We start from the raw sequence: 13,765 nt of genomic DNA, 5'->3' as shown, positions 1-13,765 counted from the left end.
TACACAGTATGTGTATTCATAAATAGGAGATATAGTTTTTTTAATAATTTTTGAACATTGGATTCATTAACTTATCATTATGTTCAATCCTATCATTATGTTAATTGGAGATTCATTATATCGTACAAAAACGTAGAAACGTATAAATTGTAAATGTTGGATAAACTAAACGCACCTGATATGCTAAAGCGTTCATGATGATACCATCGGGCACCAATCCTAATGGATGAACATCATTTACCAAAGCATTTGTTGGAATCTTGTGAAATTGAATATATTCAAGGAAGTTGCCGATTATATCTTTCAACGGTGTATCTTGATTACTGTCATAGTATTTCTTGCTCCACATCAAGGCTGCCTAAAATATAAGGTAATAAAAAGATTACGATATATATATATATATATATATATATATATATATATATATATATTAATTGAGAGATTAATACGGGTATTATGAACAATGACAAATAAAGTCGAGTAATAAATTTCAGTGTTAGAATCTTTTTAGATACTTTTTTACAATAAATTTATTCCAATGTCCAATTAGTAGGTATAATAGAAACATATTATTTTATTGATGTAACCCGCATAATATGAACGTATTGTTTTGAAATATTTTTAAATAATTCATAAAAAATTAATAATACTTAACGATGAAGTATAATTCCTTTTTTTTTTTTTCTTATCAAAACAAATTGTTCAAAGGGGAGTGTAGCTTTATTCGTAACATCTGGTCAATTTAATAAATTAATCAATATCTAACAGGCTGCGCTGTCGTTTTAGTCATTATTCATAATAGCCGGGTATTATTAGTCGCTTGATTCATAACATTTATATATATATATATATATATTATTTCGCTTTCTAGAATATTTTTTTTTCACTTACTTGAAATTTGGTAAACTCGTCAGCACGCAACTCTTCTCTTGCTAAAATCAAACGAACAACGTGTTGAGGCAACAACGTGAAAGATCCTAAGTTCAACACTTCGTTTCCATGTTCGTCTACGAACTCTAATACCTTCGAATAGAAAATAAATAAAAACATTTACTACATTGCATGTCAAAAATGTCATATGGATTTATCATTTTTAAATTATCAATTCTATCTTATCGAAGATTAATCTTATCTGGTAGAACTAACATTTTGTAAATTGATTTCGTTTGAAGATGCTTCGTCAATGTATATAAGGAATTAAATAAATTTTTAGAAATTAGAAAAATATATATCGTAACAGTAAGATAAGATAGTTTGAAAATTTGTTTTACCTTTTGAACCAAAGATTTGGTGCATTTGTATTGTATATAACGTTCAGCCGAGGCTAAGAGCGCACAAACTGTGTCGACGGTTATGCAACATTGAACGAATCCAGCACAGGCTTTTCTAAGTTCGTCGAGTCCATAATAATCGGCGGCATTCATGACACCTGTACAAATGAAAAAGTCGATCGATCGGACTCGGTAACGCATAAAGTATTGATTATCAGTATTAGTCAGGGTGGAACAAACAAACACATGCTCGTGTTCCCTATCAACGGAATGTTTACCGTACGTTAATTTATCGGGTATCGATTAGCTCGCATAGCCATCGACAATAATAGATTCGAGATCGACGATCGATCGATCGCTCTCTCTCTCTCTCTCTCTGTCTTTTATATATATATATATATATATATATATATATATATATATATATATATATATATGTTTAAATAGTAAATAATAAACAGTAAAAAGTGAAAACAATAAAATTCATTATCTTTCTGGTTTATATATTATCAATATAACCATTTCGAAAGTTAGATAGTTATATAAATTAAACAACATTCATCAGGATGGTCGTGTTACACCGATAAGCTATCGCCAACGTTCAATTTAATCAAAGATAATAGTATTATTTAATTACCCAACAGTGTTCTTGGTTGTAGAGTGACGCAACCGGTATGAATGTACTCGATGAGCTGACGAAAAACATCCGGCTCGAACTCCTCGATGATCAGAGTATGATGTTGATTCGATTGCGGCTACGAGCATGGAATTCAATGTTTCTTCATTAAAATCGAACTTGCGCGTAATATCAAATGGCGAGATTCATTTAGATCTTTATAAATCATGCTTAAGCTATTCCACCAGCATAGGTGCATTTATTTTTTTATTTTTTTTCTTTACTTTTTACCCATTGCTCCAATGATACATTCATTTTCTTAGTTCTTTTTTTTCTTTTTTTTTTTTTTTTTAAATTTCAAAGTTAAACTTCGTTTAGTTTTCTAAAGAATTGATCGAAATTGTCAATGGGTAAAAATGAAGGTCATTCAAATATTTGATCATTTTGATATAAAGTACGAATAGATATAATGAACGATGCAACGATATTAATCAAAACCAAATCTACCGTGCTTTCAAGCATTAGAACTGTGCCTAATAAATTTTCTATAGAGAATTATATACACATAAAAAAAAAAAAAAAAAAAAAAAAAGAAAATTGAAGAAAAAGAAATAAGAATTCACAAGATTTTACTCGCTCATACAGAGAAATCGTAAAAATGTAATACCACGTACGCATATATATACTACATACCTATCTCATAAATTGGATATCTTATAAATTGGTTTAATATTGATATTTCGTAAAGGCATTGTAAAAGTGAAGCGTGCAAGATTTGATACGCCGGAAAAGAAATTGAAAAATCAAACAAGATGAAATATATATATCACATGCAATTTCGAATCGATTTGAAAAGAAGAAAAAAAAAAAAGAAAGAAAGAAAGAAAGAAAACTAAATAGATACTAAATATCCGAATCTCTCGACACAAATTAAATGCGTAATGTACACTTACGATAAATCAATATCAACGTCTACGAAAAAAAGAAGGAAAAAAAAAAAAAATACAGAAAGAAAAAAAAAAAAGAAAAATGGGGCGTGACATTCACTAAAAGATCTTTATCAGTTCGATCTACTTGTGTATTAATAAATTTTCATAAAAGATCATTCGAAGAAAAGAGAATTGTAAGTGGTGTGTGCAATAAGAATTTCTATGGAAAAATCTTATGCGATCTTTTAAGAAGTACCTCTTGTATGGGTGCCAGCTGCTGCGTAAACCCTGATCGCTGTTTGACACATAACAAATGCACACTTACTATATCTCGCCATAATCACTAATTTTATAAAAAAAGAAGAAAAGAAAAATATGTACGAATGTTGCTTCTTTAATACCTATATATATATATATATATATATGTATTATAAAGAGTATCTCATCTGATATTTTTCAAAATTATTTTACACATAGACACACAAACGTTTCATATGTACATATAGATACATACAAAGGATAAATCCTAGGATAAATGGGAAATAATTTAATGATGACTTTAGCATATCAAAATAATCAAAAATGTTCATATAACATTATATGTTTTGACATATTCTTTTTGTTTTTTTCGTGTTACAGCAAATTTAATTTTAAACGAACTCTATCTGTTCACTTTCATGAAAGATTTTTGAAATGCATTTCCATACAATGCATCTCCATACATACGCCTTATCAATGATTGTCTCATTCACTTCATATGCTCGTATTTATATTGGAAACTTCGTTCGATTCTTTCACGTAAACTTTCAATACTGTCAATGGGCGTTTTGTATACAATGAATTACAAATAAGTCCATTAGTAAAAATCCATTGGATTTAAATGAACCAAATAAATCAGACGATAGAAACTTCACGATCTATATATTTGTTTGAAAATCGTTCCTTCAGAAATTGTCTAAAAATTCATTTAAAATCCATTTAACGAAAGGATAAATTGCGATAAAAAAAAAAAAAAAAGGAAACCAATGTCAAACGTGACACATACGTTTATATGAACTTTTATATTATTTTGATTTATCGAAGACAATCCTAAAATATTTCTCAGCTTATTCTGGGACACCTTGTATATATAGAACGTACGTTCCATATAAGGAATTCTTCGCAAGGTTGACCGCAAGGATTCCAACGTCCAAACTAATCGATTAATTTACCTGCTGTGCCGCGTTTTGCAAGTTCAGCAAAGGTTCGGAGCTTCTCTTTAAAAAAAGTCGTATCTTGTTCTCTCTCGTTGGCGCTTCTTTCTTCCGTTGAGGACTTGGTGCTTGGTACAACATTTTATGAAAAACTCTGTGAATCAAAAAGCAAAAAAAAAAAAAAAAAAACAAAAAAAAAAAAAACAGAAAAACAAACAAAATTAATTCCTTTTCTTTTTCTTCTTTGTTCTTTTTTCTCTCGAAGTTTCACGAACGACCAAAAGATCAAGTCGTTCTCTTTTTTTTCTTTTTTCTTTTTTCTTTTCGAGCAAAAAGACAAAAAGACATAAAAAAAAATAGGAAAGAAAGGAGAGGGACAAAAAAAAAAAAATAAAAAACAAGAAAAATGTTGATACACACGATACTAACCTACTTCTAGCGGCGAGGACAGCCTTTACGGCGCAAACAGGCTCTCTCGTGTCACCAACGAGAAAAGTGACATCGCAAAGTTCTGGCATGCTCGCCAGAAACTTCATGTCTTCGGCGAGACCGGTCTTATTCTCAAAGGTCGAATAATCCGACTCATCGACCACCCGCGATCCCGAAGCTTCCGGCATCGGGCTTGTGCTTTCCTAAAAGAAGAAAGAAAGCAAGAAAGAAAGAAAGAAAGAAAGAAAATAAAAGAAAAGAAAAAAAAAAGAAGAAGAAAAAAAAATGAATGAAAAGAGAATAAAAATGATTCAAATATAAATTAATTAAAAATAGAAGAAAAAAAAAAAAATAAAAAGAAAAGAAGAACGATCATAGTTTAAAAATTCTCTCTTCAATGGACGACCAATAATAAATTATAACGAGCCTTTTATCGAGGAGAAAAATCACTAGTAATAAATTCGTCGATAGATTCTTATATCCTATCCGTTTCCTCCCACTTTCCATTCCCACCCCACCAACAAATCTATCTCCATCTCTTTCTTTTTCTTTCATTCTACCTTCTTCCCTTTGCGAGATCGAATTATTTCTTCGTATAGCAAAACCAATTTTTCATCCGCCACACGATTAACCTATTTTAAACATAGAAATCTTCCAGTCCTCCCTTCCCCTCCTCCCCCCACCTCCTCCACCTTCACTCCCTGATCATATACTTTCTTTCACGACTGTGCAGAAAAAAAGGAAAGAAAAAAAAAAAAAGAAAACAAAAAGAAACCTTCAAATAATCGTAGCGTGAGTCAAGAACATTAAGACATTATCTACGATGTATCACGATTTATTTATTTGATTTATCTAACGATCTATTTAATAACAAAAATATTGAAAATAAATTATAACGTTTTACGATCAGACTGATTAAAGATTCTCGTTAAGGTATTAATTATGAAAGAAATAAATAAGAGATTAATGCCATGGTTCGTATAAAATCGATTATTGGACAAAAACGGAAAACAATGTACAACCCTTGATTCTCGATCAACTCTCTATTCTACTATCGCCCTCTCGAAAAGTCGAACTAGAGGAAGTCAAGTAAAAGTAGTGTCCCAAAGAAAGTATAGGAAAATTACCTGTTGCTCGAGTCCCGGAGCCCGCTCGCTCGCCGGGCTACTTTTGCCCCGTAAAAACACTTTTACCCAGCTAACTTTTGTCTCTCGATTCACGCACACCCCACCGTGTTCATGTTCCTCGACGCTTTCGGCCACGGTTCAAAACTCTCGGAAGAGCATCTCTTCTCTGCTATTGAATGTTTCTTTCAAGGTTTAAAACGATACAATTGGATGAGGATTTAAACAAAACAAGCAGGATGAAAAGAGAAAAATGGCTTGAAACTTTGCGTACGATAACCTCTCTCGATAGATCTCTCTCGTTCTCTCTCTCTCTCTCTCTCTCGTTCTCTCACACATACATACACGCAGAGATATACACAGGACGTACACAGACAGACACAGACACAAACGCGCACACACGCTCCACCTATCTCCCACGAGCTCTACAAATGAACTCTCCCAGCAGCCTTTCTTTCACTAACGAAAAATTTTTCTCTTCTAATGGTTGCCAAGAGAAATGAAACTTGAGGATTCTTATTGAGATTTCTTTCACTTGAAAAGAATCCCGTGAATAGAAGAGAGAGAGAGAGAGAGGGAAAGAGAGAGAGAGAGGGGGTGAAGAGAAAGAGAGAAAAATTAATAGACAGTAATCTTTGCAATAAGGAAGAAAAATTCTCGTTAACGAAATAAACTGAACTGTTTCTGTGGTCACGCGTTTTTTTTCCCCAATAAAAACTCGTTTTGCAAGATGGTACGAATGAACGAATGAACGTCGCGAACCCAACAAAAGAATGCTTTCCAGTTCTGTACGCTTCGACTTACGAAGAGCAACCTCTGCTTGTCTCTATCTATCTTTCTCTTGCTACCCTCCCGAAGCTCTGAAAAGCTCACCGAATGCGCAGCCGCAATGAACGAGAATCGCTTCGCGTCGGCGTAAACAGGGCGCAAGGACGTCCGCTTTAACGGGAGGTCCTTTTTTTTTTTATTCTCTTTATCGTCTTTCAAATTACCACTTATCACAGTGTCGGTACCATCTTCTTTGAAATTTATCAACCGATCCAATTTGCCTTTAAAACGATTTATACGAAAGGTACTACTCGATATACGTAACGTCAATAAATACTCCGTTATTTGATATTAAAGATTTATTTGTTTTATCTTTTCTTTTTTTTTTTTCTTTGTATATTTTTTAATGATCTTTCATCTTCGAAATATCTCTTACGTTCGAAAAAATAAATCACAAGAGGAAAAAGTTGAATAAAATAAAAGAAAAAGAAAAACGACAAACTTTTGCACTCTCATTTCTTTATATATTCTTTTCTTGCTTCTTTTCTTCTTCTTCTTCTTCTTCTTCTCTTCTTTTTTTTTTTTCTTTTTTTTTTTTTCTTTACATATAGTACAAACATTGGTTAAAAAAGGTAACGTAAGAAATTAATTCTTTTTACTTTTTTTTCCGTCTTTTTCTTCGTTTCTTTTTTTTAGACAACAATCGAAATTAGATTAAATAAGAAAATCATGAATGTTCGCATCACCTTTGGACGAATCCTCTGCCGATAGATATTTGGTTATGACGCGAGTGTAATGAAAGTGAAGGTAAACGTGAACTCGATGTCGATGAGAATCCGGGTCAAGCTCAAAATCCGTACCGGTGTGTAGATCGGAGCCATTCACGTACATGGTAGAAAACGCGTCGTCTCTCTTCGACCATCTCTATCCTTCTCCGGTAATCAATAGCGCTTGGTTCCGCAACAAGTAGTACATGTCGACCATGCATAACAAAATATCGACAAAAATATCAAAAACCTGACCTTATGATCTTTATCATATTTTTCTTTTCTCAGATTTTTCTGGGATCTTTAAAAATAATTCAAGGAGATCGATCTCTCCCTCTCTCTCTCTCTCTCCCCCTCTCTCTCTCTCTCTCTCTCTCTCTCTCTCTCTCTCTAATAAACGTCGATATTGCATGTATATATAAAATTCAACAACAACAACAAAAAAAAAAAGAAATTATAAATAAATAAAGAAAATAAAGAAAATTAAAAATAGATCGAGTTTGTTATCAGATGCTTGAGGAAAATAATAAAAAAAAAAACAACGATTGAAGTTGGGAAGAGATGATAAATTTTTTAGATCTATCATCAAAGCGATAAATATAAATATTTTGAAATAAACATGCAAGGAAGAATAGATAATGCGATATATCGAGTTTGTTGTACCATAGAATCATGGAGTTGAACGTTGAATCGCCTTAGAGAATACGTCGAGGGAGAATGTCGTCGTTGTCGTCGTTGTCGTCGTCGACGTCGACGACAACGACGACGCTTGCGCGAGAATAACGAGCGATTTCATTCTCGTTTCCGTAGCAGCCACCTCGATAGATGGCCTTCGTTCGAACAACGATGGACTAGCAAAAGGATAAGAAAAATCATTTCGGAGAGGATTTTTTTGTTATTGGAAGATGATCTTTTCAAAATATAAACTTCTACCTTCTTATACGATCTATATGGAATGACGATCCTTAATATCGTCCGAGGCGATCGATTATTTTGAAAAGTGAGGATATATTTACATATATATATCTACATTTTAGGACAATTAGATGATTTCTTTACTAAGAAAAGATCGTCATTGATTACATTTATCGTTAATTCCCTCGCATGTGCTCTTCCATTCTTCTTACTTTTCTTTTTCTTTTTTTCTTTTTTTTTTTTTTTTTTACACGCAAATAGATATGTTGTTACGTCAAAATGATCGATTAAATGCATCGGTCTTAATAATCGCTTGTGTATTTGTGGACAAAGAAGACGAGAATGTGCTATGATGACTGGCACGATAACATTGAGACGATAACGATGACGATGGCGATGATAACGATGATCGATATACGTTAGTAATAACATAAAACACAACACATCGACTTTATTCAACACAAATACTTTGCAAGAGGGTTATGTGATATAGACGTTTCGTAGATGATGAATAATAATATTAATTCAATATTCATATTTATATATACACGAAATAAGGCACGTTCGATATTTAATATTTATATCCGCGTGACGTAGATCGTATCGAAGGAAGACGAGCTTCGTCGCAACGTTCAAATATGTTCTATATATTTTCTTGTCTTTTTGTTATAACTTTTTCATCTAACGCGATATGCAACATCCTTACCAAATGTAGAAAATGTCGTATGTATAATATATATACATATACATATACTTTATGTATATATATATAATATATGTATATATCTATCTGTATATAAATGTCTTTTGAATTACACGCACAATCAATCCATTTACATGTCGGCCCTTTTGTTATATCTCGTACAAAAAGAAATAACTCTACTTTTTATTCCTTTTTTATTTAAAATTATTTAAAACCTTACGACCGATTGAAGTCGCACTTTATCGATGAAAATGGTCCGTGCGACTTTACGAATTATTCTCCTTTTCTTTTTTTCTCCTCTCTTTTACTTTTCTTTTCTTTATTTTTCTTTTTTTTTTTTTTCCTTTTTCTTCTTTTTTTCTTTTTCTCGGATGAAGCGAATGAAAAAGTTTTCGTCACGACTACCATGGAGAAATTACTAATTACTTAGATATAATTAAGCACTCGCCAAAAATCGGACGAACACGGGCGATACTCGCGCACTCTTTCTCTTTCTTTCTTTCACTCTTTTTTTTTTTTTTCTTTTCTTCTTCCATTCTTTTTTTTTTCTCCCTTAACATCCTCTTAAGTCATTATTCTTATAAATGCATTTACTTGACCCCTTTTCTTCGGTTAATTTTTTCACACGCACTCATACATCCACAATAATAATACGCATACATACTTCGTATCGCTAAGTATTACGACCGATAATCCTCGAAATCGTAAATACGATCCTTCTCTCGAAAGTTATCCTCGATGAATCTTAAAATATTGTCTCTTGAACGACATACGGAGTTATAATTTACGATAGTTAATGAACATTTTTGTTGGATGTGTAGTATAAAGGTTTAAACGCTCGTTATTGTTTTTTTAAATTATATAAAAATCGATATGTAAGAACGATATCGTTTCTACCCAATTCTGACGAATGAAAACGAGATCGCGGGATATGTAATTGGTTTGTAGTTGATTCTAAACGTATGATTTCTTATTGTTTAGATGAAAATTTTATACACGCATACAATAAAAAAAAAAAAAAAAAGGAAAAAAAAGAAAAAAAAGAAAGAGAAAACGAACCTATCAAATCACGGACGATCGCTCATGATTCTACCGTTTACTTGGAAAATGGCATGTTCGAGAATATGTTATCGGGGCAAACGGTATTCACGATTTCGTTGGCACGCAAAGTATTCGCGAATCGCAATCGCAAATGGAATTTCAATATAATCTCGTTAGGCGCAAAACGTGTTCTTAATATTAAAACATATGACCTATACGAGAGAAATCTTCTTGAAGATCGTCACGATCCGGATAATAATTATTCTTAGAATTAATTATGTGACGATCTACACGAGCTGGCATCATCGAAGTAGAATATTATTTTACAATAAATATACATAAATCGCTCGTGCCTTTTTCCTCTATTATTATCGCACAACATATTTCATTCTTTCTTTTTAGGAAGATAAATGAAAAAATACAAAACAAAACAAAAAAATAAAATAAAAATAAAGAACGAACAACTCGCACGCGCACGACATTAGAAATGTCCCCCTTGAAACTGTCTATAAACTTGTTCGGACTACTAAACTTGGAATGTTTATTTTTTATTTTTACTTCTTTTTTCCTTTTTTTTTTGTTTTTTTTTCAATATATATATATATATATATATATATATATATATATATTTTTTTTTTTTTTCTTTGCGTCTACCTCGATGAACGATCGATGGACGCTCGTCGATCTACGTACAATAATATCTCTTACGTTCAAATCAGACGCATCCTTCGAATCGAATGAAATACAAGAAGAATCTAACGACTTTTCTATGTACGTTGTCTCTCAAAATTTTCGTATACGCGTCGTTCAAGGCAAGAACGAATATTCCGACAAGCGAAATTCGTATTATCGAGGTCGTCGCATTGTAAAATATCATTTCTCTCTTTTCATATTCGTCGTTCATTAAAAATACACATACACATACACACATTTCATCATTAATGTAAATTATTTGCTTATTGAAAATCATCGAGAATCGATTAACGCTAACATTATGAAATAAAAATTGTTTGTATCTCGATGATTCGCAATGAGTTCTTAGAAAAAAGAAAAAAAAAAAAAAAAGAAAGAAAGAAAACGAAGTACAAAAACAAAAATCAAAAAAGAAAATAAAAAAAGATAGATAGAGAAAAAGATAGATAGATAGATAGATAGATAGAGAGAGAGAGAGAGAGAGAGAGAAAAAAGTCGAAGACAAATTTCTAATTTCTAAAAAACTATTTCAACGATTTTTGTTTGAACGCCGATCGTTAATTTCAATTTATAAATTCTTGTATTGTACGTCGCAGCATAAAATATGTGCCTATCTTCCGAAGCGAGTCTTGCCAACGGAAAATTTTTGTCCGTAGAGAAATGGGACGACTTGTTTGGGAAATTGAAGTGGAACGTTGGATCGACGACGGGAGTACGCGCGATATCACAGCTTCGAGGGATCGTAGTTCTCGAAGGACCACCTCTGCCGGGGTTCAGACGGCGAACATTCCTCCATCAGCAATCGTTGCTTGCTTTCGGTGATTGCCAAACATTTGTCGCTACTACCGTGCCTGATCTGCTTCGTCTAAAACATAAATAATAGAATCAATCATAAATTTTCAAAAAGTATTCTGAAAGAAATCGCATCGTACAGAAAAGTAAAAGAGTAGATTTATTTCTTTTTTTTTTTTTTTCCTTTTTAATATCGTAATAAGCTCGAAGAAAAAAAGAAAGAAAAAAAAAGAAAAGAAACAAAAAATAAAAGAAAATTATACCTGAGAATTATAAATCCATTGTTGATTTCCTTTACTCCCGTGACAAGGATAAAGAATGACATCCTGGCCGCTGTAATCCAGACAGGATTCGTCTCTACGGATTTCACCGATCTTGCTCAACATCCAGTACTGCGACAAAGGATCAATGTTAAAAACCAATCCGATAGATATTATCCAGAATCGAAAAGCGAAAGATTTGTTAGTGCTGATAAAACAAAAGCACAATGATTCCAACAACGAAAAAAGTTTTGAATTTATATACATTCACTTTGTAGCTGATGAAATATATATATATATATATATATATATATATTGTCGACGATACTGTCAACTTTTTGATAAAGAAATTAGCTTCTTTGAAAAAACGAGTTTGAAAATTAACACTAAGAGAAATAGCGTTAACATGCGGGTATTCCTTTCTCTCTGGTAGATTTACTTTTTCCTTTCGTATGAAGTCGGATTACGAAGTACAACGTCAAAGCGTTGCTAATCAGTACCAATCGTCGATAATCGAATCCGATGGTCCTCGAAATTGCATCGATTTACACGAGCCCCTACGTTCAGTTTCCGTTTGTGCAATTCCAACCGATTGGAATGGAACTTCGGTAAAACGAGCGTACGAATTCCCGGAAATGTCGAGTTCTTCTTCAAAGGCGATGTACCATCGAAAGTACGACAGGGATTTTCCTTTAGAAAGTATATTGCGTTTGGAACAAGATTAAACATAAAAAAAAAAAAAAAAAGAAAAAAATATATAAAAAAGGAAAAAGAAATTGATATGTTAATGTATACCATAGCAATTGATATTTTATATCGTTGTCGGAATCATTTTAATTTACGTACATGATACACAGAGATAAAAATAGACAAAAAAAAAGAGAAAACGAAAAAGAGAGAGAAAGAGAAAGAGAGAGAGAGAGAGAGAGAGAGAGAGAGAGAATGAGAGAGAGAGAATGAGAGAGAGAGAGAGAAAGAGAGACAGATAGGGATGAGGAAGAGAGTAAGTACAATAGAAACAATTAGAATTTACAAGCTTTTGGGATAACGAGAAGCAAGAAATCGTGGCAAGCATGCATTATACCGAGATGTTATTAGCCATGCGTCACACTCTCTATGCTTCGTGGATAGAAAGGAAATGTGTCGGCAAATATCATTATGCGTGCGCGACAATATAATTTCGCTAACGAGATTGCACATTTGATCGTCGACGAGCCGTTCGTCGTACAATTATTAATTAATAACGCGTTTATACGTGGACATTGTTGTCGGTAGTTACAAGAAAAAAAAAAAAAAAAAAAAAAAAAAAAAAAACAAACAAAGAAAACCAAAAAAAGGAAAAAAATAGTAAGAAGAAATTGCAAAAGAAATAGAAAAAGTATAAAAGTTCTCTCCTTTTCTTTTTTTTTTTTTTTTTAAACATATTTTTCTCATTTTTTTTTTTCTTCCCTTCTTTTAAATATGAAAATTGAAGATTTACTATAGAATTGATAATGAAAGGACTTTCATTAATTCCAAATTGGTAAAATAAATTCGTTAAAATGTAAAATACGTAATCGTAAACGTTTACGTTTGAAATGAAGAAAGGGAAATATTAAATTGTACGGATCGCATTCCATTAAGTTACGACTAATTGTTTTGGCAATTGTATAGCGAGGCCGTATTCGTTGAAATTGTTAAACACGAATGAGAGCTTTTTTATTCGACACTATGGAAAAAGATCCAGTAGCAAGAGTTTTCTACGGCTGTCGTTAATAACAAACTGGCGACTTGACGAAAAGCAAGAACACGTGGGTGCACACTAAGAAAAGAGTTGGAGATTTGCAGAGAGAGAAAGAGAGTGAGTGAGAGAGAGAGAGAGAGAGGGGGGGGGGGAGGGAGGGAGGGGAGAGAAAGAGAATAAAAAGGAAAAAAAAAACGAATAGTTAAAATACATAATTCTCAAAAGTTACGCAAGTAAGTAGGGCGCGAACGAAATTGTACATTCTACGATCATCCAAGAAAAGATTTGTCGGACCGTAATCCATTCCGTTTACCGTTAAAAGATTAGAAGAATTAAGAAAAGTAAAGGGAACAAAATGTTCCGGTATGCATTATCTTTTACAAAAATTATATATAAAGAAAAAAAAAAAAAAAAAAAAAAAAAAAAAAAAAAAAAAAGCTTACGTTATCGAACTAACAATAATAATAAAAGATGAGACGAAGATTAAAGATTTTCAAAAGCTTTTCTATCTTTTGTTTTCATTTCTTATTACTTTATTTAT

The 13,765-nt window shown here is 32.3% G+C and overlaps 2 protein-coding genes and 1 long non-coding RNA gene across 21 annotated transcripts in view; 1 reads left to right on the top strand and 2 right to left on the bottom strand.

Moving 5' to 3' along the window:
- LOC124952371 (serine-enriched protein) overlaps window positions 1-7,459 on the bottom strand; it is a 7,795-nt gene extending 336 nt beyond the window's left edge. For 2 of the 7 annotated variants that reach the window (XM_047502141.1, XM_047502142.1), the window contains exons 1-8: window positions 5,566-7,459; window positions 4,439-4,641; window positions 4,028-4,163; window positions 3,073-3,111; window positions 1,909-2,026; window positions 1,272-1,429; window positions 892-1,023; window positions 176-358 (exon numbers count right to left, since the gene is read on the bottom strand). In XM_047502141.1, the coding sequence (XP_047358097.1) occupies window positions 176-358; window positions 892-1,023; window positions 1,272-1,429; window positions 1,909-2,026; window positions 3,073-3,111; window positions 4,028-4,163; window positions 4,439-4,626 (954 nt within the window). In that variant the 5' untranslated portion in view covers window positions 4,627-4,641; window positions 5,566-7,459. The remainder of the gene's footprint in view (window positions 1-175; window positions 359-891; window positions 1,024-1,271; window positions 1,430-1,908; window positions 2,027-3,072; window positions 3,112-4,027; window positions 4,164-4,438; window positions 4,642-5,565) is intronic. The other 5 variants (XM_047502136.1, XM_047502138.1, XM_047502137.1 and 2 more) reach the window with 5 other exon arrangements.
- A 123-nt stretch (window positions 7,460-7,582) lies between these two features.
- On the top strand, window positions 7,583-12,850 carry LOC124952373. Its single transcript, XR_007101876.1, has 3 exons — window positions 7,583-8,097; window positions 8,274-8,430; window positions 11,106-12,850. It is a non-coding gene; the product is annotated as an uncharacterized LOC124952373 (long non-coding RNA).
- The window catches only part of LOC124952367 (putative polypeptide N-acetylgalactosaminyltransferase 9), a 176,885-nt gene continuing 171,558 nt past the window's right edge, over window positions 8,439-13,765 (bottom strand). For all 13 annotated transcript variants that reach the window (XM_047502113.1, XM_047502115.1, XM_047502121.1 and 10 more), the window contains 2 exons: window positions 11,505-11,633; window positions 8,439-11,314 (listed from right to left, as the gene is read on the bottom strand). In XM_047502113.1, the coding sequence (XP_047358069.1) occupies window positions 11,174-11,314; window positions 11,505-11,633 (270 nt within the window). In that variant the 3' untranslated portion in view covers window positions 8,439-11,173. The remainder of the gene's footprint in view (window positions 11,315-11,504; window positions 11,634-13,765) is intronic.

This window comes from Vespa velutina, chromosome 10 (genome assembly GCF_912470025.1).
Source record: "Vespa velutina chromosome 10, iVesVel2.1, whole genome shotgun sequence".
Taxonomy (NCBI): Eukaryota; Metazoa; Arthropoda; class Insecta; order Hymenoptera; family Vespidae; genus Vespa; species Vespa velutina.
The sequence above is the reverse complement of the archived record's forward strand: the minus strand, read 5'-3'. Positions and strand labels throughout refer to the sequence as shown.